Source organism: Rattus rattus, chromosome 2 (assembly GCF_011064425.1).
Source record: "Rattus rattus isolate New Zealand chromosome 2, Rrattus_CSIRO_v1, whole genome shotgun sequence".
Classification (NCBI taxonomy): domain Eukaryota; kingdom Metazoa; phylum Chordata; class Mammalia; order Rodentia; family Muridae; genus Rattus; species Rattus rattus.
The window spans coordinates 25227775-25252560 of NC_046155.1; the positions used below are offsets into that span (position 1 = coordinate 25227775).

Here is a 24786-nt window from a genome sequence, read left to right on the forward strand (position 1 = left end):
AGAAAGTGTAGATCAGACTAGAGAAATACAGGCATAGGAGGCCGCTTTAACCACCCCAAAGCTAATGGACTCAGCCTTAATACTAACAGGAAACTACGTGGGACTTGATGGTAGTCTGTGAAACAATCTTATTTCACTATTGATGGGCTTCCAATGAAAAAGATTACACAGTAAAACTTTCAATCTTATTCTGAAATGGGAGGCGGGAGATAGGCCTAGTTCCCAGATCTGGCCTCTCTAGTGTGCTATCTACTTAACTCAGGAAACTGTACATTCTGAAACACTTAGAAATCCCATCTCATCCTCTTTCCAGGCCAGGACAGGGATTCTGAACATGAACTTGCCTCTCCCGAGTGGTTCACCGGGATTAGATTTATGACATGGCTTTCTGGGCTCATCGGATCCAAAGTGACTTCTTTGGGGCACTCTTCACGGTTCATCAGAAGCAGGTCCACTCAGCTATTCATTTACCTCACACTTGAGTGCTAGATTCACTCACTCTTTTCTAGTGAATCATACTTTACATTTGAATGTAGACCCAATCGGTAACATTAATAACTTCATGATTTGTACTGAGAATGAAAAAATATGCCAAATCTTTAAAGGAATGTCCTTATTTATTCAGATAGTTAGTGTCTGTGTCTGTGTGAGTATATATGCGTGTTTGTGTAAGTGCATGCTCACTGAGATGAAAATGAAGAAGATGGTGTCAGGCATCCTCCAACCCTCTCAACCTATTCCATGGAGGCAGGATCTATTCCTCAGCGGAGAGCTCAAGTCTGCTGGGCTGGAAGCCAGCAAGCTGCAGGGAGCCTCCTTTCTCTGCCCCTCCCTCAGACATGGGGTTGCAAGCATTGTCCAGATGCCCAGTTCATTGCCTGGCTACTGGGATCCAAACTCTGTTCTTCATGGTTGTGATTCAAGTGCTCTAAACCATGGAACCATTTCTCCGCACAGACGCATTTAGACATGCTAGCAGAGACATCAGTTGTCATCATCAGGGATCGTCACAGTAACGTGGGCATGGGTTGCAGAAGACACCTTGGAAAGTAACAAAGCAGTATCACCTTCCGGATGACTCCTCGCTTCATCAGTCATTTCCAGCTGCAGACACTTTATGGCAGCATAGCATTGCCCACTTTTAGTGTGTCCCAACCCTGTCGCACGATTGTCTTCTGTATCTGCTAATACGAGGTTCATGTACTCGTCACAGCCACTGATACAACACCCTGTCCTTATAGCCACCTGCTCATAGAGTAACACCTGAACCTGAGGTCTGAAGTGTGGTGGTCGAGCTGCCCCTTCCCCTGTGGTCCTCGCCAAGGTATACCATGGTGGCATCTCACAAAACCCACAATGGTCTGCTGCCACCTCAGAAAGCAAACTCTGGACTAAAACAAGAGCAGAAGTGGACTCTAGACATTGACTACTGAGTATTGGCTTCTCTTTTTTCCAGAAACCTTCTGTACGTATACCCACAGAGACTGAACTTTGCTAACAAGCTAGCATCCGCCCGGAACATTACAATAAAGATTCAGTTTATGTGTGGAGAAGACCCCAGCAATGCTATGCCGGTAAGTCAATGGGTAGTGTTTGCCTCCAGCCGGGTGGGCTGTGCTCCCTCTGTCAGGTCACAGGGATGAGATCAAGAGTTCCTCAGCATGCAGGGTATGTCCACCACACACCCAAGGGTCTACCACACACCCAAGGTCTCTCGATGATGCTAGACAAGGGCTTTACCAGTGAGCCACATCTGGCTCGATGTATGGGATATTTTGTTCCAGCATAGCCTACATGCAGGAACCTTTCTGGATAGCCCAGAATTGTCCACAGGATAATGGTAGGGAAACAGCACCAGTTGTAAATCTCTTTCCCCCATTATGCCCTTGTGAGATGCCACACCTTGGAACTGAAGATCATTTTAAAGGATTGAAAGGTGGTGTGGGGTCTGTCCACATTGCCCACGGAGCTGGGCCATTCTAACTCTGCAGAGTTAAAGTGTGGCATGGTGTTCACTATTTGCCTGAATTTCTTTCACAATTGCACATAGGTGAGCATGAGTAGAATCATGCAGAACAAACCTGAATGAAACAAAATCTGGTGATAAACAGTCCAACACAAACCCTTTTGGAAATGGATTTTTATCCTGAGTCAGCTTATAAACTAATAATACAGACTAGAATAGTATTATCTAAGAGGTCCCCAATGGCAGACTTTGCTAGTAAATGTCATGGTTGGTTAGCTGTTACTATTCATACATGTCCTGGAATTCAGCTAATATTCAGCTGGGGTTGTAGCTACTGAGAACACTTGTTTAGCGTGTATGGAGGTCCTAGGTTTGATCTCCTGCAGCACATGGGGGCATGGGGGAGGATGCCTAAGCACAAAGTATGAGAGGGAGAGGTTTGGGCTTTTCCCCCCACATCCTTTTCTGGTGGAAGAATTTCTTCCTTTCCCCATGTATCTACTTTCTAAAAAGTCTGCCCTCCCTCCCACCTCTTCTCTGATGCAAGGTGAGCTCCTGCAACAGTAGCAGGAAAGGTGGAAGGGAGCAGATGCTTGGAAGGAAAACGGTCTAGATTACTCTCCTAGTCCTCCCTACCCTAGCCCTGGCAGGTCACCACTCAGGCTTCCAAGTGGGTATGTGCACCTTCTGCATGTGGCCAACATACTCAGCCAAGGGACAGCGGTGGTAAATGTAAGCCAATTCTCCCTGGTCTGTAGTAACTGCAGGTTCACTAGACAGATCATGTACCATCAGGGCTGCAGCAGACTCCATGACCCATCCACACCCAGGCAGCCAGGGCAGTGGAGACTACAATCACCCCCATGGCTAATTCCTTGTCCTGGGAGGGGAGAAGATGCTGGTGTCTCACTGGGGACAAACGAATGCTATGTTGTATATGTCTGTGCACAGAGGCACAAAGAGACTTCTAGCTTTTCAGCCTCACAAGCCTGTGCCCTTGGTCACTCATTATTCCCTTAAAGCCTCAGTTAACCCTTCACTCCACTTCTGGTCCATGTGGTTGGGCCAGTGGTAAGTAGCCTTAACATATAAACCACGGCCCCGTGAGAGCGGTATCCTGTCCGTGTGGTAGCACCTGTTCATAGAGCCCAAAATCACTCTTAACTTGGTTCCTTCCATGTTGGCCAACAGGTCATCTTTGGGAAGTCCAGTGGACCTGAATTTCTGCAGGAAGTGTACACAGCTATTACATACCATAATAAGTAAGTATATTTCAAAGTCCTGAACATATGTTACAACCATTTCAATATCCCCTAGGTTTTTGGGTTTTAGCTCCACAAGTACTTTTCCCAGCAGTTTTTACCGCATGGTAACTGAGGGGCAGAGGAGTTTACACCTGTCCTGTGCCACCAATGCATGACTTTTATAAACGACCAAGGCTTTGATAAGAAATATCTTCCAGAAACTAATATAATTCTATTTTAAAAATGATGATAAGGACACTTGTAAGTGCTAAATAAAGACGAGTATTTTCTCACTCGGTCTGAGATCCAGAGGGCCAGAAACTAAGCCCAATTCTTTGGTCATCTTGTTGTCTGCCAACCAAAGAAAACATGGTATATTCAATTATGCCAGTAGAAATGAGTCATGGGACTGACTATCCAACCTTGGTTTACACGTCACAGGAGAGCAGGTAGGTTTCGCCTTGGCCTAATCACCAGACTCCTTTAGGGGCTTCCCGTGAACCTTGACCAGGCTTGTCAAGGGGACTAAGTAGGTGAGGCTGCGAAGCCTTCACACAGACCATTGATGGGGACAGCCTCATGCGAGGCTTGTTGTTGGGGCTGAGATGGGAAAAGAGGTCATAGCCGTACATGGGATCTCATCCTCTCTCCAGATTGTGTTTCCCCCATTGTGTGGGGAAAGTCCTTCTGTCTAACACAGCCTTCTGATTGTGACAGTTTTACACAGGTGCAGTGTTTCCCATAGTATCAGGTGGCTGTAAGGCCTTACAGCTAAGGAGCAGGATAACGTGAGGTGAAAAGCCCACAGCGTGCAGGTGCATGGGAGCAAGGGGTCGGCAGGCAGCGGTTGCTCCACCTCGTACCCAGGGACTCAGGCTTCTGTGAAAGTGATCTGCATCCAGTGTGCTTTTGATACAGGTCTCCCGACTTTTATGAAGAAGTAAAGATCAAGCTTCCGGCCAAGCTCACAGTGAATCACCACCTCCTCTTCACCTTCTACCACATCAGCTGTCAGCAGAAGCAAGGCGCCTCGGGAGAAAGCCTTCTGGGGTACTCGGTGAGTGCCTCCCCCTGCAGCTCCTTGGTGCGTGGCAGCCAAGGCCCCTGTGGGAGACCCTGTGCAGTCTGCTCACTTGCTTTTCTCCTGTCAGGAGCTGCAGACTGTGCTGGTGCACATTACAGCAGAGAAAGAGTAAAGAAACAGCTTTACTTAGAGAATTACAGGCTCCTCCGATGGAAATCTGGTGGGCGGTAAATCTTTAAAGAACACTTAAGAAAAAAGGCATTGCCCTATCTGTTATCTCCAAATTTAATGTGAGTGCTTCACGTGTGGAATTAGCTCTACATGGGGGAGGGGGGAGTGATTTCTTTAAAAACCATGAAAGGTAAATGAACATCGATATGCAGACAGGAGCCTGACAGTGGCCGAAAGAAAAACTGCTACTACGCAGGCCCAGAAAGCAGCAAGTCACAGCCATTACCATCTCAGGAACACAATGCAAAGAACAGGAGATGGAAAGCTGCCGCCAGCAGGAGGCTGTTCAATATCTAATCATTGTTTGGTTTTGTTTGAGGGCTGCGAGCTAGATAAATAGTTGCAAGCAGCCATAAACCCACTCTACTCTTAACACCATCTGTTTCAGTGGCTGCCGATTCTCCTGAATGAACGTCTTCAAACCGGATCCTACTGTCTACCAGTTGCCTTGGAAAAACTGCCACCTAACTACTCCATACATTCTGCTGAGGTAACCAGCGCTGTGTAGCAGCTGCTTCCTGTCCTGCTGTGGTCTACGATCCCTTCCCCACACCCACTTCCCATTCCCATTCCCAGAGATGTTTCTCTCGGGTTCTCCGGGGCTGCCATCTCCAAGCACACTGTGTTTTCTCAGAGCACGTTGTTCCGACGTCACCGCACCAGAATGTCCTGTAGGTGCGACCCGCGCCTGAGGCAGTGCCGCATGGAGCTGCCTGCACTGCACAGGGTCTGCAGCTGAGGAGGCTGGTTGAGCCCACTTGTGATAGACACAGGATGCTTCCGGGCCTGAATCAGCAGTTCCTCTTGTGGGCCAGTGGTCACAGCCAGGTGGATGACTGCAAAGACACCAGTGCCAGAGCCAGTGCCCTTCCTGTCTTGGCTGTTTTCTTGCGTTTGCAGGCCATAGCAATACCCCAGTCTAAAGATAGTCAGTCCCATGGCTCTCAGCTCAGCATCACATTTCTCCACTCATCATCTTACCCATAAATATTCTATCATGTATCTTAAAGATAGGACTTTCTATCACAGCACAATCAGAGGACCCTAAACTTTAACGTAATCCTAAGGATCATCTGTTCTCCATTCTGTGCCCACCTTTCCTGTCCCCCACCAGGATCCGGCTGAATCGGGGCTCAGATCACCTATAGTTCTTTTAATTCTCTTGGGTTTAAAGTTGAAGAAATATCCAGGACCTTGAATTTAGATAGACAGACCCTTCGCAGTCTTTCTCCCCGCCGTTTTCTGAGAGCCCAGGCTGGCTTTCCCTCTGTCTTAGACTGAGGCTGTTCCCGTTGACACCACAGGTCTGCCTAAGGACAGGGACGTTTCAGTTCATTTTATGTCCTCGGCCTACAGTGACCTGCAGTAACCCTCACAACATCTTTTCCAGAGCCAAGCAAGGTGGTGCCTGCCGTAATCTCAGTGTGCATGAATCCCAGTGGCAGGAAGATCACTGAGTCTAAAGTCTAGGGGCGGCCATTGTTAAAAAAAACACAAGAGCAAACAGGAAACATACACACAAAACAAAAGCAGAAACAAAAAAACCTGATTTTCAATTTTTAAGCTCCACATTCCAGTTTGATAGACCACCTGTGGTGGGTTGGTTTTTGTTTTCCAAAAGCATGGATAAAGCCTGAGGTTTTGCTGTTGTTTTGTTGAATTTCTTTTCTTTTTTTTTTTTTTTAAAGATTTATTTATTTATTTTATGTCTAGGAGTACACTGTAGCTGTCTTCATGCACACCAGAAGAGGGCACCAGATCTCATTACAGATGGTTGCGAGCCACCATGTGGTTGCGAGCCACCATGTGGTTGCTGGGAATTGAACTCAGGACCTCTGGGAGAGCTGCCAGTGCTCTTAACCACTGAGCCCCTTGAATTTCTTTTAAATGTTTTTTAAGACAGGATCTTATATAGCCCAGGCTGTCCACAACCTCACCACGTAGCCAAGAATGTCTATGAACTCCTGATCCTCCTACCTCTGCTTCCCTACAAGTATGCACCACCCCCACAGTCTAAACCCGAGTTTTAAGGCAAATCCAAATCCCCAGTATTGATCTTCCGCTCTCCAACTGCATGAGTGTGGTCACATTGCTTACATACAAGGTACATAATAAAATACTTACCTTCTGACTCTCAAAGATGAAATGAAGTCCATTTCTGACTATAAGGTGCAGTGGACATTAATTGAGATGGTGCTTATCCAGCAGTAAATAATGTTAAAGTAAATATCAGCTTCTTTTTCCTACCTATGGATTCACCCTCAACCCCTCTCATTGCTGCTTACTGTCAGATACAGCAGGAGCAGTGGCTAGTGATCTTGAATGGGCTAGCTCTGACTCAGAGGTGTCAGTGTAAAATATGGGTTGAATTTCGAAGACTTGGTATTGAAAATATAGATTTTTTTATTAATAATTTATATTGACTTGTCATTGAGGAAATCAGCCGTACTGTGTTGAATGAGATAGCCTGCTGAAGTTGCCCTCAGTGTTCTTTAATGTGGCCTCCCAACAATTTAACTTTTTTGAGGCCAGTGAGGTGGCTCAGTGGGTAAGGGTGCTTGCCACCAGCTCTGATGACCTGAGTTTGATCGTGATCTCCAGGATCCACATGATAGAAAGAGAGAACCAACTCTCTAAAATTATTCTCAGGCCTCTATATGTGCATAAATACATGCATGTTCTCCCTATATAACCCTGTCTTGCAAATGGAAAAGTAATGTTGATTCCCATTGGGTTTCTATTGACTGTCATTACTCTAGATCACAAACGCAAACTCCGGGGTCTCCAGAAATCCAGCAGGGCACATAAGTGAGGCTGGTCCTGCTGGGATGTTTTGCTCTGGGGATTGTGTACAGATCCCAAAGACTATGTCTATCTGTGCTCCACAGACTGGTGCAATGCTGGGAAACAAGGCAGTTGTTGCTGGATCTTCCAGCTCTCGAGTTAGAAATGGGCCCGTTATCTGAAGTTTGCTGACTTTTAAACATTAACAACCAAGACACAACAGGCCCAGTACCCTGTGAGCCAAGCAGAGCTCTGTGAGCTTGGGCTCAAGCTTGTGCCTTTACTCACAAGACTAGCTATGTAATTGTCCATTTATAGAGCTTTGCTGTCCCTGACATGTTGCTCGAACTGCTTGTTAACAATCAGAAAGGGAAATTGCACTGCTAATCTTTTCTCTTTCTCTCTCTTTAATACAGAAAGTTCCTTTACAGAATCCTCCCATTAAGTGGGCCGAGGGCCATAAGGGTGTATTTAATATTGAAGTGCAAGCTGTTTCCTCCGTTCACACCCAGGTAAGGGACGGCAAGGCCGGCCACTGTCTGGGTGGTTCATTTGCGTTGCCCTGTTTCTTCACAGTATAATACCTACCTCACTATCTTCCTAGAGCATGAGTTCAAGCCTGATTTATTGGTGTTTTTATTAATAGATATTAAAGGGCCCTATTTTGCGTACCACACTCTGCCCAATGAGTCCATTTCCTTTGCTGGGAGCATCTGGGACTTTGACTTCTAATCCAAGTCACTGGCTAAGGGATTGCACCAAGCTCCTGGGTGGATGTTGAAAGAATAACACCTCTTGAGAGTCTTCTGCCTTCTGCCTTCCCAGGATAATCACCTGGAGAAGTTCTTCACCCTTTGCCACTCCCTGGAGAGCCAGGTGACCTTCCCTATCCGCGTGCTGGACCAGAAGATCACGGAGAACACGCTGGAGCATGAGCTTAAGCTCAGCATCATCTGCCTCAACTCCTCCCGCCTGGAGCCCCTCGTGCTCTTCCTCCACCTGGTGCTGGATAAGCTCTTCCAGCTCTCTGTGCAGCCCATGGTCATTGCTGGCCAAACAGGTAGAGAGGCCTGTGGGTAGGGAGGAGGCGTGGCCAGATCAGGCAGGCAGGCAGGCAGGCAGACAGACAGATAGACTTTTGCATAATGAATCATGGCTTTCCACAAACCCACAAATGCTGGGAGCGACTTTTGCAGCATTTGACATGAAGTCAGGTCCAGTTCTGTTTTGTCAGACTCCCTAGTGTTTAAAAAAGAGAAGGGAGAAGGGCCGGAGGGGTGGGTTAGTCATTCAAAGCACTTGCTGCTCTTGCAAAAGGCCCAGGTTCAGGTCCCGGATCTCACATGGTTCACACTATGTGTATCTCCAATTCGAAGGATCTGATGCCCTCTTGTGACCCCCCCCCACAGGCACTGCATTGACGTTACACATGCATACATGCAGGCAAAACACTCGTATACATCCAAAATATAAATAAAACAAGTAAGTGTAAAAGAATGGTTGTGAAAGAAAAGGGGATGCAGGAGTAAGAAAGAACATTAAAATGGGCTTTAGGACCAAGGAGATGGCTCCGTCTTGATGCTGTCTCCAAGCCTGATTGATGGCGTGAAGCAGGTGCTTGAGATCCACAGGGTAGAGGGGAGTGCTGACTCCCATAAGTTTTTGTCTGAACTCCAGATATGCCCCATCACTCACACACACACACACACACACACACACACACACACACACACACACACACACGTTAAAATGTCTTTTAAATAGGACTTTGTGGGGTGGAGCTGTAGTTCAGGTCCTTGCTGGTGATACTTGGGGCTCACGGGCCAGCCATCACAGCCTGCTTGACAAGTTCAGGCCTGAATCAAAACAATAAAGCAAAGAAGAATTGAGGGAGACTTCCGCTGTCGGCATCTGGCCTCTGCACACACGTGCACACAGGAACACAAATATGCACACGAAGGCAATGAAGGAATTAGTCTACAGCTGTTCATTTGGACCCTGCTTATGCTGAGTCCAGTGCTGTGGAAGGCACAGTATGGGAAGAAGGAGGCACAGACAATTGCGAGGGATGCACTCGGCCTAGGCATGGTTTCCAGCATTCACGGGGAGGCTACATCTACCACCAGGCATAGCTACAGAATGACATGGTTTGGATTCCTATCACTGTGGGGCACTGCCGGCAGGAGACTGAGCTTGGAAGGGGCGGCCTGACTTTGTGGTCAGTGTAATTTTGTAGCAAGAAGCAAGGAAGACATTCGAAGTGAGGAGGATAGCATGAGCAAAGTCAGGAATGAGGAAAGACCGCAGATGGGGATAATCTGACTGCTACCTCACTAGGACATAGCTTGAATCTGAGCGGAAACAGGCACAAAGTTGGCTAAAGCCAAATTATGAAAGGCTCAGAGTAGCAGACCGATAGGGTACAGGCAGCTTACATGGACCTGCTATGGAGAATGACATATCTGTGTGTGTTTTTAAGATGTGTCTCTATGAGAATCTGTTGGAGGACAGGTTTATGCATTTACTCTTACATCCGTTGGGCATCCTGTTGAAATGCAGATTCTGGGTCAGCTGGTCTGGGGTAGGGTCAAAGGCTCGAGCCCAAGGCGATGCTGTTCATGTCAGTGTGGAGAAGCCACCCAGTTTTGACTGAGTTAGGAAGCAATGATATAAGGACATGGACCTACCCTGGCCCGTGGGAAACTACTGTTTGCAGTGGAGAGAAAGAAGGAGATGTGAGCCAGGCGTGGTAGGCTATGTTCCCATGCCTATAATTCTAGCTGAAGCAGGAGCATTGCAGTGAGTTCTGGGCCAGCCTGAGCTACACAGAGGGAACTGAGCATGTCTGTGCTGAGCAGATCTAGAACCCCAGATCTGACTAGAGCATACCTGCCTCCATGGGCATTTCTTTTGCCTGGCTAAGGTGGTCAGTGATCAAGACATACCGTTATCAGCCCGAGAACATGTACCTCAGTTTCTCTTTTTCTCTTGGCTCCTCAGCAAACTTCTCCCAGTTTGCCTTCGAGTCTGTGGTGGCCATTGCCAATAGCCTTCACAACAGCAAGGACCTGAGGAAGGACCAGCACGGGAGGAACTGCCTGCTGGCCTCCTATGTGCACTACGTGTTCCGGCTGCCCGAGCTACACAGGGATGCACCCAAGTCAGGTAGTGCTTTCTGGGGGTGTGGGGGGCGGGGTATCTGGTGGGGTATCACCTCAGACCACCGCCATGGGATGAAAGGTTCAGTTTTGGTCATCAGAGTAAAACTTACCTGAGTGCTAAAGTTAAAAGTTTCTAGAGGTTTCTCCCTCCCTGCCTCCCTTCTCTCTATGTTGTACTTGCTGTGTCTGCCTAGTCGGTAACTTCTCAGTGACCTTTACCTGACTGCCAATTTATGGTCCCCTTGAGGATCTGCATTAAAAGGTGGAGAGCTGCCGACTGTAAGATTCTAGAACAACAGCAAATAAAACGGTATCTATCCCACGGCACTGACCCCACTGGAAGTTCTTAAACTTTTCATTACATAAAAAAGTTCTCGTTCTCCCGAGCTAAGTTAATAATAACCCATTCCACTGTTCTTCTTAGTTATTTGCAGAGACCATAAACCATAATGGCTGGGTAGCCTGATATATAAAAACATCACTGGTAGACTCTTTAAATCCCACATCCAAATAAATCTGGCACCTTGTTAGCCTCTGCAATCATCTTTTACATAACTCTGTAATTTCAGTCCAATTTTAAAACCAGAGTTGGACTCACTTTGAAATAGTACATGTGCCCGTCCTCAAAAGATGACTCAATTTTGAACAACCCTCCTCCAAGACTTGGAAGATTGAGTCATTCAAATATTGATTAAACAAAACCTTTCGTGTTCCTCGCTTTCCTTGAGAGTTCAGAAACTCTGGTAACTGGTGACAGACTGGTACCAAGCATGTGTCTCCAGTCCCCTGACTCCTCCCTACTCCACACCACCTCACACCCTGCCCACTTAACCCAACGCCACCTCCCTGCCCCTCAGAGTGCAGAATAATGAGGCTCCTTCCCCAGGCCCCATCTGGTAGGTTTACACCCCCCCCCACTCCTCCCTCAGTGGGTCTTTCTCAGGCTCTGTAACTGACTCTGTCTCTTGGCTTGTCTCTGGCTGCTGGGTACAGGTGGCCCCACCGCCGTAGTCCCCGACCCCCGATACCACACATATGGACGCACGTCTGCCGCTGCAGTGAGTTCAAAGCTGATGCAGGCCCGTGTGATGAGCAGCAGTAACCCAGACCTGGCTGGGACACATTGTGCAGCAGACGAGGAGGTTAAGAACATCATGTCTTCCAAGGTAGGGGCGTGGCCAGCCCTGGAGGGCACGCGAGCTCTTGTTTTTTTCTTAGCTGACATATGCATTTCTGGGTGCAACATGGTATTTTGATATGTAAGTACTTTGTATGTTGATTGGGTACTTAGGATCCTTCCATCATTCCCTGGTGGTAAGAATGCTAGGCATGCTCTTTTCTCGCTATTTCGAAGTATTTGTTGCAGTGCTGTTGGTCACCCCCTGTGCAGTACCACACTCCTGCTGAACCGTGGCACTGGAAACACTCTCTACTTCCTCACATTGTCTTCATGTATTCGAATTCTCATGTAGGCCTTCCAAGTGCTTGGAATCTATCGGTTTTCATTCTTAATTGGCCCAGAGCAGTTAGACGCGTCCGTTGGGTACAGTATGATGTTTCTGTCCCTGAATACAGTGTGCGGTGATTAGACATCCATCAGTTTTTCATGCTAGAAGCAATTAAAGTCCTGTCTTGTAGCTACTTGAAATAGTCATTTAGTTGTTAGCAACATAGCTGCAGGGACTCAGTTCTGCTGTTGGTAGTGTTCTACATTGGGATGGTACATTTGTCACAGCTGTGAACCAGGATTAACGCACAGTTACCATTAACATAAGCTTCTACTCTATTCCAGTTTCCTGTTTCCCTAATGCCCTTTACTTCTATTCTGTGGTCGTCTCCAGGGCCCACACAGCATCTTTCGGCCATGTCCCCTTAAGCTCCTCTTGCATATAACAGTTTCATGGACTTACTTGTCATTATCCTGACAGTTCAATGACTAATAGATATTTTATTTGGGATTTTAAAAACCATGCAGTTCAGGCCAAGCTGTGATGGCACAAACCTTTAATCCCAGCCCTTGGGCGGCAGAGGCAGGTGGATCTCTGTGAGTTTGAAGCTAGCCTGGTTGACAGAGCAAATTCCAATCCAGCCAGGCTAAACAGAGAAACTGTCTTGAAAACCCAAAGACAAACAAAACAACAAAACCAAAAAAACCAAAATATTCAATTCACATGCATAGCGTTCAACCCTCTAAAGCTCACAATCCAGTGGACATTAGCGTATTCAAAAGCTGCACGGACTGTGTTGCTGCTGCAATTGTTGCCACAGAATAAGCAAATGCCCCAAAGGAGTGCTGTCACCTCCCGCCCAGAAAGCTGGTTTTAAACAGGGGCAGCACTTCAGTGGTTTTTATTTGCTGGGCGAGACAAGATTGTGGCTGTTGCTGACAGCCTTGCTCTTTATATTTTTGTTAATAAAAATGAAAATATTAAATTTCTACATATGTGCTGAGGTCAAGTTTTTCTGATTATTTTGTAGTAGGGGATGAAATTTTAGTCCAAATAGAATAGAGCATCTAGTCCTTTGGTGTAGTACCGCATTAAACCACGGTGGGGCACTGTTCTCATTTTTTTTGCCCTGCTCTCCTAACACACCGAAGGAACTGTTGGTACCTGAATCTTTTTGTGTCGTGGGGAATTGGGCTATTCGTTTTTTCTGTCTGTCTGTCTGTCTGTCTGTCTGTCTGTCTGTCTGTCTGTCTGTTTTTTAAACATGATTTCTTTGTATAGACCTGGCTGTCTTGGAGCTTGCTCTGTAGACCAGGTTTAGCCTTTTCAACTCCGAGATTCACCAGCTTCCTGTGCTGGGGATTAAAGTCATGTGCCACCGCTACTTAGTTCTTTTAGGTTTTTTGACATAGCGTCTCACTCTGTAACCCAGATTAGCCTGGGATTTAGTATGTAACGCAGACCAACCTTAAACCCACAGCTATTCTCCTGTCCTGGCTCCGCCTCCTGAATGCTAAGTTTGCAGGTGGGAGCCACTGTGCTCAATGGCCTTACTTTGACTTTGTCAAATACTTTTATAAAACATTTGTTTAATTTACGTGTAGAAGAGTTTCTGTGCATATGCACACTATGAACGTACCACGTGCCAGAAAATACCAGAAGAGGTGTTGGTTGTGAGCCGTTATGTGAGTGCTGAGAACCGAACCCGGTCCTCTGCAAGAGCAGCAAGCGCCCTTGAGCATTGGGCCAGCATCTCTCTACCTCTGTCAGATGCTTTTATATTGCTTTCACGGAGCGGATCGTGTGAACTTGCTAGTTAGAACTGTTAACGTGGGGTGGGTATGTGTGGGGCTTTTTTGTTTGTTTTTTATTTGTCCATATTCATTGCACACATGATGGTTTTTATAGAGTTTCAAGTAGACCGAATGCATTTAACCTCCCCCTCAATGCCCTCCACTAGTCCCCTTCTTCCCTTCTGCTTCTATTTCATATGCATTTAACGGACTCGAGTGTCTATATATAATCTGTGCACGACAAACGAGAGAACACATGCAATACGTCTGAGTCTGGCTTGCTCCACTCAACACAGAGGTCCCCTGGTACACCCAGTTTCTAGCAAACAACGTAACTTTGCTCTCTGTGGCTGAATAAGACTCCATTGCGCGTGCACATAAAACATCTTCTCTACCTCTCTATTTGTTAGTAAAACAGACACTGAAGCGGTTTCCATAGCTTGACTACTGTGAATCGTGATGCAGTAAATAGGGATGTGCACACCTCTCTCCAGTGTGGGACTGAGAGCCTTTCGGGTGCATAGCTACATGGGGTTAGCTGGTCAGAGGGTAGTGCTGTTTCTAGTATCTGGACGCCCGCCATACTCATTCCATGACGATTGAACAGCAATAGGGTGAGGGCTCGCTTCTATCCGCCTTCACCAGCACTTCATTAACATTCATTTTCTTAACAACCATTCTCTTTTCAGCCCTTATTAATTCTTTGAGAATTTTAGACAAGCCCTTTCATAATATTCACCCCAACTCCTCCGAGGTCTATCTCCCTGCCCACACCAAACTTCATGTTCTTACTTTTTTGTTGTTGTTGTTGTTGTTGTTGTTGTTGTTGTTGTTGTTTTGTGTTTTTAATAACCCACAGAGTCAAATTTGTGCTGCATATATTTATATTTATATTTATATTTATATTTATATTTATATTTAATGGCCCAGGGCCATCCACTGGAGTGTGGTTACTCTGGCCCCAAAGCCATCAACTGTCCATAACTCCTCGTGAACCAAGCCTTCCCTGTTACTATGGCTCTCCTCAATGAAGGTGGCATATTCATCTCAATGACTGTTTCTCTAATGCTTTTACTTTTCCCTCCTTTTTTTTTTTTTTTTTTTGGTGGGAGAGGAGCTAGTGTCCTTATTCGTATGTGATATCCAGTTTTCCCAGCCCCTCCTAAAGAGGCTGTGTTTATCCAGTATGTTTCAGGCTGGCCTTAAACTCCTGACCCTCCTGATTTCACCTCATGAGGTTGGAGTTGCCTTTTCCTCATGGCTAAAGATCCTGTATGTGTTTCTTGTCCAGTTATTCATCATCTTTTGAGAACCATCTGTTCTTTAGCCCCTTTATCCACTGGGTTGTTCCATCATTTGGTGTTTAGTGCCTTGATACATTCTGGATGTTAGTTCTCTGTCAAACGTAGCAAAGGTTCCCTGTGGGCTGTCTCTTGTTGCTTCCTGTGCTGTACAGAAGAAGCTCTTTCATTTTGAGAAATCCCATTTGTCAGTTCTTGGGATTCTTTGCAAAGAGCATTTGCTGCCATTTTGAAGTGTTTTCTCTGTGCCTTGCCCAAACCTTCTTGGAGTTTCTTATGTTAAATTCCTCCTTCCATTTTTTTTTAGAGATTTATTCATTTATTATATATAAGTACACTGTAGCTGTCTTCAGACACACCAGAAGAGGGCACCAGATCTCTTTACAGATGGTTGTGAGCCACCATGTGGTTGCTGGGAATTGAACTCAGGACCTCTGGACGAACAGTGAATGCTCTTAACCACTGAGCCATCTCTCTAGCCCTCCTCCTTCCATTTTTAATTGATGCTCATACACTGTAAGAGATGAGAGCTGAGGATTTCGTTTTCTTTTTCTGCATGTGATATCCAGTTTTCCTAGCACAACTTACTGAAGAGGCTTTTTTAATCCAACATATGTCTCGAGCGTCTTCACCAAGCTTCACATGGCTGTAGCTTTGTGAGTTTAATCCTGCCTCTTCTGTCTGTTCTATTGGTAAGTTTTTTTTGTTGGTGGTGGTCTTCATGTCCAAATTTTAACTTATTTATCATCATTTCTACATTGTTAGTGAGTTCTCTTTCCTATCCTGTATTGACTTCCTTTTTTATCCAACTGTTTTCTTGTCCCCTTAAATGTATTCAGAAATGTGCTTGTGTTGCTAGTGTGGTTGGTCTAATACATAGTCTTTTTAAATTCTTCATCTGGGATCTCATCTTATTTACTTCCTTTGGAACCCATTGCTATAGAACTGGTCATTTTTGGAGGAGTCGTGATCTTTCAAGTCTTTTATGTTTCTGCGGTGGGACTTGAACCTCTGGAATTACGTATTGATTGGATTTGTTGATTATCTATTTCATATGAAATATTCTATATCCATCCTTCCTACTAGGCTGGAGCTATACCTCAGTGGTTAAGTCAAATCCTCAGAACACATGTTTAGGGCATCGAGCATAATCTTCAACATGGGAGTAATGGTCTCTGTGCGATCCCTATGTACACAGTGTAAATTGTCTATATAACTAGCTATGTATGGATGCAAACTGGCTCTGTGGTCACGTACCTGAAAGCTGGTGCACAGTACCCTGATGTAGTCACTTGTTCGACTCCAGGTGTTAAGCCATCTCTATGTAGCATCTCACTGTCCCTTCTCTGGGTGTGTGGGTATGGCCTCAGCCGGGAGCAGAACTCATGTGGTATCCTGCGTTTCACATCTATCTTTTCATTGTTTGTCACACAGTCTGGTTTATGGGCCACAGAGTGAGTGTTTTAACTAGAGTAGTCTTTCAGTCCGTGGGTACTGGAAGGGACTGGAAGCTTTCTCCTAGTAGTCACCCTAGTACCTTTAAGCATTTGCTACTATGTTGGGAACAAAGAGCTACATAGTCAGTTGATGTTAGACAACATGGTATGACATGGATAACCACCATGGGCCAGGATAGCTAGTGCTGGGCATCTGAGGGGCTGTGAGTCAGCACAAAGTGGCCAGCAACAGATGTCCAGGGAACCTAAAAGTCAGTGGTGACCTGGTCGGCCACTTTTGTGTCATTCTGTGTAAACATGAGCGCTTCCCTTTTGCCTTTCTTTTCACTGGCCTGCCTGTGTGTCCATCTATAGACCTGTGTGCCTACCTTCATGTGGCCCATATGCAGGATTACCTTTGTGCTTATGTCTGTGCCTATGCCAGCCTATGTATGGCCCGTGTCTGTCACTGTGTGCCTCGGCGCCTTCAGGCAGCTGCCTACCTAGCAACGTTCATGGATAAAGGATATCTTATCTGCCAGTCTGTTCAGCCCTCTAGCCTCCTAGGACTCCTCTTCCCCCCCACCCCAGCTCCAAATCTTGGTCCTCCCACACTACTTGTCCACTCCTGGGGAGCCGATGAGTCTCACCGCAATCTGTGGAGTTCCTTCCACGCAGAACTCCACACAGTTCTGACTCTTCAGAGCGAGCTACGCAGGGAACCCTTGCCCCTAACTCACAGGAGTGTTTAAAATGGCTTGTCACTGTGCATGTCAGATTCCAACAAAAGAGACTTTTCCTCGCACCAATCTGTTATACAGACCACAGGATTTCCGTCTGGACTGCGCCTGCTCTCGGTGGTGTGTCCTATGCCGATCATGTTCTTGGAAGCTCAGGTGTCCCCCTCCTTCTTTGAGCTCAATCTCTCCCGTTGGCAGGTGCATATTTGTCCCCATCCCCCTCATAAATTGATGGACACTTAAGAGTGTAAGAGAATTTTCCCAGCTCTCTTTATCTTAACCTCAGGGTCCTATTCACTGGGTTGCTCTGGGAATAGAGCACTTTCCAGTCAGGAGCCAGCATGACCTCTGAACTCTCTCCTGTTCCGTTTAGTGAGTAGTTTCCCTTTCTTTGTCACTGAAGCTGGTGTGTGTTGTTTGTCTGTCTGTTTTTGTCAGCATCCAAGCACCCTGCTCTATCCCCTAAGAAAATCCAGTAGTCACCGCTTGGGCTTCACCATCCTCCCAAAGTTGGTTCCTGTGTTTTTGTTTTTGTTTTTGTTTTTGTTTTTGTTTTTTCTTTCTTTCTTTTTTTCGGAGCTGGGGTCTGAACCCAGGGCCTTGCGCTTGCTAGGCAAGCGCTCTACCACTGAGCTAAATCCCCAACCCCGGTTCCTGTGTTTTAACTATACTTTTGCTCCATGTTGCCGCACATCAATCTGTCACCAGTGACTGTCTCAGGAACAAGTGAAATAATTTACTTTCTTTGTTTTACATTTATATGTGGCTATTATTTTGGTTCTAGTACAGAAAAGGCGTAACACGTAATCAAAACAAAGTCTGGGGTTGTGATTTCCAGGAAGCCGACTCATCGTGGTTTATATGTTTCAGATTGCCGATCGCAACTGCAGCCGGATGTCTTACTATTGCTCTGGCAATAGTGACGTTCCAGGTTCAACTGCAGCCCCAAGGCCAGTCAGCAAAAAGGTACACACCAGGGTGGTATGGGGGTAATCCCAGCACGAGAAAGGACTCACTCGTGTCTTCATGTTGCAAAAAAATAGACACTAAGTTCTTTCTTTCTGTTTCCTGCCCAGCTAACACACACACACACACACACACACACACACACACACACACACACACACACAGATTTTTGTTTTTGTCTATTCATCTGAATTGCCTGGAATGTTTTGTAAACTGTTTTGCAGATCCTTTCCCCATTGTTTTTAATTCAGTACATCTGAGCTAGGTTCGAAGAACTTAGAACTTGAACAAATTACCAGTTGGTACTGATTCAGATTTCCAACTTTGAGAACCCTCGTGTTCATCTCTTTCTTTTTTAAGGGACAGTAAGCTAGGGAAAGTTCATCCTAACAAAAGCAAGTGGCAAGAATTAATATCATTTCAGTACTACATACGTATGTAAGTAATATGTCTTCTTGACTAAATGACCTTGGCTGAGACCAAGTGCATTCAGAAACAACGTGAGCAGTTCCTTGGGATGACCTTTAATCGGCCTCAAATCTGAATTCAGAAACCATGCTAAGTAGGAAATGCCTGAAACCAGCAAAATGCCCTGGTCAGTACGGTGGGCATGTTAAAGAGAGACATAGGCTCTCAAACCAGTTGTCTGTCATGTGTCCTGTGCCAGGCACCCAAGAGGTTGAGGTCCTGATTACCATTCGAGATCCTTATTTAAGCATGGGTCCACTAACCGCAGTTACACATGAAGCTGTTTGCGATCGCTAACAGCTCAGGGAAGATTTTATTACAGAGAGGAGAGCACGAGCCTCCGAATGGCTCACTTTGGCCTGGAGGAGGGAAGGATGGGAGGTGCCACTGAGCCTTAGACTGTAAAGTAATCCAGGCACTGGGTGTCCGAAAGATCTTCCAGAAGTTAACTCTGAGAGGGAAAGCAACAGGAATGTGTGGTTAGGCCCAAAACTAACTTGTCCCCTACCTTAACATTTAGCATTAAGCCGTCACGGCCACTGGTTCTAAGTTCTGCTTTCCTTTAAAAACTATATTATTAAAAGCTGAACATGTGGCACAGACTTTAACCCCCAGCACTTGGGAAACATTGGCAGGGAGATCTCTGTGAGTTCAAGCCAGTCTGATCTACATAGAGAGTTCTAGAAAACACGAGCTGAATAGTGAGTCCTGTCTGCAAACGAAATAAAACACTGAAACAATCAACATATTTGCCTAAAGTCTGACTTCCTTAGTGCAGATCCTGTTTGGTTTTGCGGTTGGCTTACTTTGACCCGGAATGACCAGAAGGGAGTCAGCTTTCTTTCAAAGGGAAGGTTAGCCAGTGTGTTGCCGTCATAGCTCAGCCAACCATTTTGCTGCTTGGCTGTCTTCTCTAACCTCTGGAGCAAGGTGTTCTTACAATAACACTGTCCAGTAAGCAACATGAATTACATTAAGAAGCAGCTTAGCCCAGCCTAATCTCTTCCTGCCATAAGACTCTGGCAGACAGACTGACCTACTTCTAGCGGCTACTCCAAGGCTGGTGGAGCATGTCTTTCTTCCCCTGGGAGGGAGGAAGTGCAGCACGCTGTCCTGTGCTCTGTTGGCACAGGGTTAACACGCGACTCCACCCCTCCCAGATAGCACAGCCTCACCTAAGACTGCATCAGCAAACAGATGCGCTCCCGTGCACTGAGATTACTGAGGTTTAAACTGCCCCATAATGAGTGAAGCCAGTCAGTGAGCAGAACTCACTGCAGAAAGTAGCTGCAACACCATGACATCTGCTCAGAGATTTCTCCCCGGGCTTCCTCAAATTAAAAATAGTCCTCGAATGAAATGCCTGTAAGAACTAGTAAATTGCATCGTGTGCACCCCATCCTGTGGATAATTTGAAAGTTTGTCATGAGCAATCACTGTCACCATTGCTCTTTGCTTTGGGCTGACTTTGAGACTTAACTTCCACATAACGATGTGGTATTTGGGGTTGGGGATTTAGCTCAGTGGTAGAGCGCTTGCCTAGCAAGCACAAGGCCCTGGGTTCGGTCCCCAGCTCCGGAAAAAAAAAGAAAAGAAAAAAAATGTGATATTTGAGCGCTGAGATAGTTTTCACTCTCCCGGCTGCTGAAAAACCGCACAAGAGTCTGTCTCTCTGTGTTTATTCTAGGCTTTGCACACATGTGTGAGACGAGTGAAAGCCAAAGAAATCCTGGCCAACGCTTTTGCCTTTTGTTCGTACGGCACTGTCTTGATTTGCCCAGCTCCGAGCAGGTTCCCAAGACCAAGGGCTGTCCATATTGAGAGCAGAGAAGTTATCAAGCAAACCAAAACGAGTTATTAGTTTTACTTTTGATCCCCCAGCTACTTCCCTTTTAAAATTTTTGGGACATGCAAGGAATTGCCCAACCTTGAAGGCGTTTGGGTACCATCTAGACGGTGGTCCTCGGAATGTGGCATCATATTCCCCGCAGCAGCCGAATCCCCTGGGGAACTTGATAGGATGCAAATTCTCAGCCCCTGCTAGACCTTCTGATCAGACTCCCTGAGGATGGCACCAGCCGTCTGAGTGTTACTTGAGGATCATAGCGACCAGCAACCCAGTTTAGTGAGAGAGCAAACTAACTAAGAGCAGAGAGAGGAATGCACTGGGTGGTCAGCGGGACATTGAGAGTCATTTCTCTCTAACATAACACCGACAGTGCCACCCAGGAGAGCTGCCCCGTAGAATGCGACTGTTACTCTAAGGCTGGGGCTATGGTGCAGTGCCACCAGCCGCCCTCCTATGTGTTATTTCCGTACTGACTTTGCCACCTGTCATGTGGCCTGGGGGGGTACCTTGGACACATGCCTCTGAGCTATTGTCAGCTCTTGCATGAGAAGAGAAGGAAAGGGGGGAGTAGAGGGTAATAGTTAACCTTGCCTTCCTCACAGCCTGGTTTTTGTTTGTTTGTTGTTTAGCATTTCCATGAGGAGCTTGCCCTGCAGATGGTGGTCAGCACTGGACTAGTGAGAGAAACCGTCTTCAAGTACGCCTGGTTCTTCTTTGAGCTTCTGGTGAGATTCTTGTGTTTGTATCCATGCTCGGCGGGGCAAACAAAGCACACATGGGAAAGGCAGTTTCCTGTGTCAGGACCTAACCCTAAGCCTAGGATCATTCCGTGAAACGAAGCTATTCTTCCCCCTCTGTCCATCTTCCAACAAACTTTATCGAGTCTACAGTAAACAACCATCGGTTTTGCATCTCCTCATGGTTCCTACCCGATCAAGTTGCCATCGTTCCTCTTGAGTCTCTTGAGGCATCACTCCTCAGCCCCTCCCCCCCACCCCAGGCCGCCAGTGTCCTACAGACTGGGTCCATCTCTGCGGTTTTCAGAATGCTAGAAATAAAGTGCCATTTTTTAAAAAATCATAGTTAAAATGCCCCTGTACAGTCCTAATGTGCACCTGCGTGTCATGCCGTGGTCCCCTCATTTAACCACATGGGGCCCCCTTTTAGTTCCTGGGAAATACCAGGCCTGGCCTTTTTAACTTAAAGCTCTTTTTAAATTCCCTCTCACAAACTACCGTTTACTACCCATCCCCAACACACTGTCTGCTCTGTCCTCTGGCTCCCTTCTCTGGCCGCCTGGCTCTGTAATGGTGCTTCCACTTTACTCCACTGTAAACTCTCCTCTTGGAGACCCCGTTTACCTCTTACTAGCACTGTACTCAATTTGCCATTGTTTTCTGTCTCATCTTCTGGATTTCTAGGATGTGGTCCATCTTCATTATTTAATGCTTGCTATCATACAAGCAGTAACCAGCGACACTAATAGTAGTTGGGAGGACTAGGAAATCTGTGTGTGTGCGTGTGTGTGTGTGTGTGTGTGTGTGTGTGTGTTTATACATATATATATATACATATATATATATATGTCAATACTGCAGACTAAAACAAAAACCTCAAAAGAAGTAAATTTGCCTTAATGAAAGGTGTCTTAATTATTAACTCACACATATGCGCTCACATACACACACTTCCTCTAACCACTCTTAGGCAGCACCCTACTTGTGGGAAAAGCACCAAAATCCCTCAGGCAAGGACTCAGGCCCAACTATGTGAGGGTTCCAGGGGCAACTCTGTAGGCTCTCAGTCCATCCTTGAAATCCTATGGGAGCCCTGCTTCTCCCCATAGCACACATCAGGGCTAGAGAGATTTGCCATGTTGCTCAGTCAGGGGCGGGTGGAGCCTCCTCTAACTCTCACGTCTGTATTCTTTCTATTCACTATTTCCCTCTTGGAGAAGCTCAGAGTTTGAGAACATCTCAGTCCATCGTAGTGACCGACAGTAGGCTAACCCATCCCACCCACTTAGAACACTGTGTGGCTTATTCGGTCCCCTATTATCACGAGCTCAGCTCCAGTGGTTCCACAGAGCATCCTGCAGCTCCATTTTAAAAGCAGGTTTGTTTTCGATGAAGAAACAGCAATGACTCTGTCTAGTAAGTAACCCCAGTAGTAGCTGGCACCTCTGACAAAAGAAAAATAACATCCTATGTGAATTGAGCAACTTATGTATGCCAGCTACTGCCTCAACTATTTTTAAAACATTGTCTCATTTAATCTTCCTGCAGCCTTGATTCAGGGTCTTTATGATTCTGTGTTTGCAGGTGGGGTTAGGGGAAGGACAGTGGCCACAGAAGAGTGCCCAGGTCTGTCTAGGGTGTGGTCATCATTGCTTATAACTACACGGGGCTAAGGATCACAGAAAAGTGAAAATTGCTTCTAACAGGTGTAATTGTTCACTAAGACTTGTTTGGCACAAGAGCAAGGGACATCTAAAGTTAATATGCCCCCCTTACCTCTAGGACCCCCTTATGCTACAGAGATGACATGGCTTAGAAAAGTTCCCATGGATCAAAGCACTTTGAAGGGGTTGATCCAAATGCAGACCCACCAAGACAGCAGATACAGGGCTCTACAGACTGTGGCCACTCTGTCAGGGTCGCGACAGCTGAGAAGCATTTATCACAAGGGCTCTCCCCAGGGTGTCTGCCGTGTTGCAGGAGCCAACAGAGACTAGAGAGACACCCAGGGTACAGCAGCTGCCCGAATCCTTACCTAGCCTCGCTCTGATTCCTCAGAGAGAAGGGGCGGAGCAGTTGGGGCAGAGAGAAATCTAGAGGCAGAGAAGTGGATCCACCCAGCAGGGGCTGGAGCCCCAGAAAAACATTGACACTGCCAGGACCGCTCTGTGGCAGTAGGAGTGACACATGGCTGAACCTTTCACCAGTGACCTCAGGCTTCAGCCTCCTGGTCACCAGTACAGCCGGAAGCCAAAGGAAAATGGAGAAGGGGCCATTGCTACAGTGTACAGACACCTCCTGAATATTCACACATGGAGAAGGGCAAGAAGCCACGTTGGGGGTGGGAGTTGTGGTGGACATAGAAAGACCATTGGGCTGGAGCGATGGCTCAGTGGTTAAGAGCACTGGCCGCTCTTCCAAAAGTCCTGAGTTCAAATCCCAGCAACCACATGGTGGCTCACAACCATCTATAATGGGATCCAATGCCCTCTTCTGATGTGTCTGAAGACAGCTACTGTGTACTTACATATAATAAATAAATGAATCTAAGAAAGAAAGAAGGAGAGGGAGGGAGGGAGGGAGGGAGAGAGAGAGAGAGAGAGAGAGAGACAGAGAGACAGAGAGACAGAGAGACAGAGAGACAGAGACAGAGACAGAGACAGACCATCAATCCCAGACCCAGGCCATGCCTCAGTCCTCCGCGCCTTGTTGCAGACTCACCTGACTGATTCTCAGGAAGCCTGAAGAGAACAGCTCCCCCTTGGCTCAGGCAGCAGGGGGACAGTTTGACACCTCCAGCTGTGCTGGCCACCGGGAGCTAATGAACAGTGACTTTGTCACAGGAGCCAGTACACTTAGTCCTTGGGTGCCCTTCACACATTTTAATGACTGAGCCCTGTGCTCAGACCTTGGAGGCTGGGAGGTAAATAGGTGACCTAGTTCACTTCCTCTGGACATGTCACCCTGCACGAGGGGGTTCTGAAAGGTGTCCATTCTCAGAACGGAGCAAAAGGTGTCCATTCTCAGAACGGAGCACAGAGGGGCAAATGCGGGGGAAATTATTTTTCTACCTCACCAAACCCTACAAGTGGGTGAAGCCCCAATGATATTTTTGCCGGGTTCTTCAGTGAAGAGTCAGGGATACAAGAGCTGGCAGGTTGCTGGCAGTCTGGACGTAGGCCATTGGTGGGAAGTACAATTGTGAGGATTATTTATTTGGTCGTGGGATGGCCAAACTCAGCAGGCAGGAGCCGAATGCAACAGAGAGTTCAACAGGCTGGCGCTGGGGTGGGTTAGCCAGCAGAGGCTCAGGATTGGGGTCACCCGGACAAAGAATCCCTGTGTTCCTGGGCCCTTGGCTGGAAGTACAGTGAGAGAGATACTCTTGTCTAACAAAAAATCGCACCCTGTTCCTACGCCGCATTCAGGTCGTCTCCCCGTGTGGGTGTGCATCTCTGGGACTATGAATATGTCTGTGTGACCTGGGCTAGAGAGTACCTTTAGGCTAGGAGAAACCATGGTTCTTCCATTGGATTTTCTGTGGTTGGCTCTGCCCTGAGCTAGTCAGGGTAGTATCTGAAAGTATCAGGAAGCCGCTTCAGTCCTTTCCTCCTGCATTGCCTCCTCTGTGTTTGTAC

General features: G+C 46.7%; 1 protein-coding gene across 1 annotated transcript in view; it reads left to right on the forward strand.

The window, feature by feature from the left end:
• Dock8 (dedicator of cytokinesis 8) overlaps positions 1 to 24786 on the forward strand; it is a 189667-nt gene that overhangs the window by 110871 nt on the left and 54010 nt on the right. Inside the window, exons 15-24 of the mRNA XM_032891748.1 lie at positions 1457 to 1574; positions 3158 to 3228; positions 4129 to 4267; positions 4854 to 4955; positions 7666 to 7761; positions 8075 to 8309; positions 10250 to 10414; positions 11404 to 11576; positions 17999 to 18094; positions 21041 to 21136. Coding sequence (XP_032747639.1) covers positions 1457 to 1574; positions 3158 to 3228; positions 4129 to 4267; positions 4854 to 4955; positions 7666 to 7761; positions 8075 to 8309; positions 10250 to 10414; positions 11404 to 11576; positions 17999 to 18094; positions 21041 to 21136 — 1291 coding nt within the window. The remainder of the gene's footprint in view (positions 1 to 1456; positions 1575 to 3157; positions 3229 to 4128; positions 4268 to 4853; positions 4956 to 7665; positions 7762 to 8074; positions 8310 to 10249; positions 10415 to 11403; positions 11577 to 17998; positions 18095 to 21040; positions 21137 to 24786) is intronic.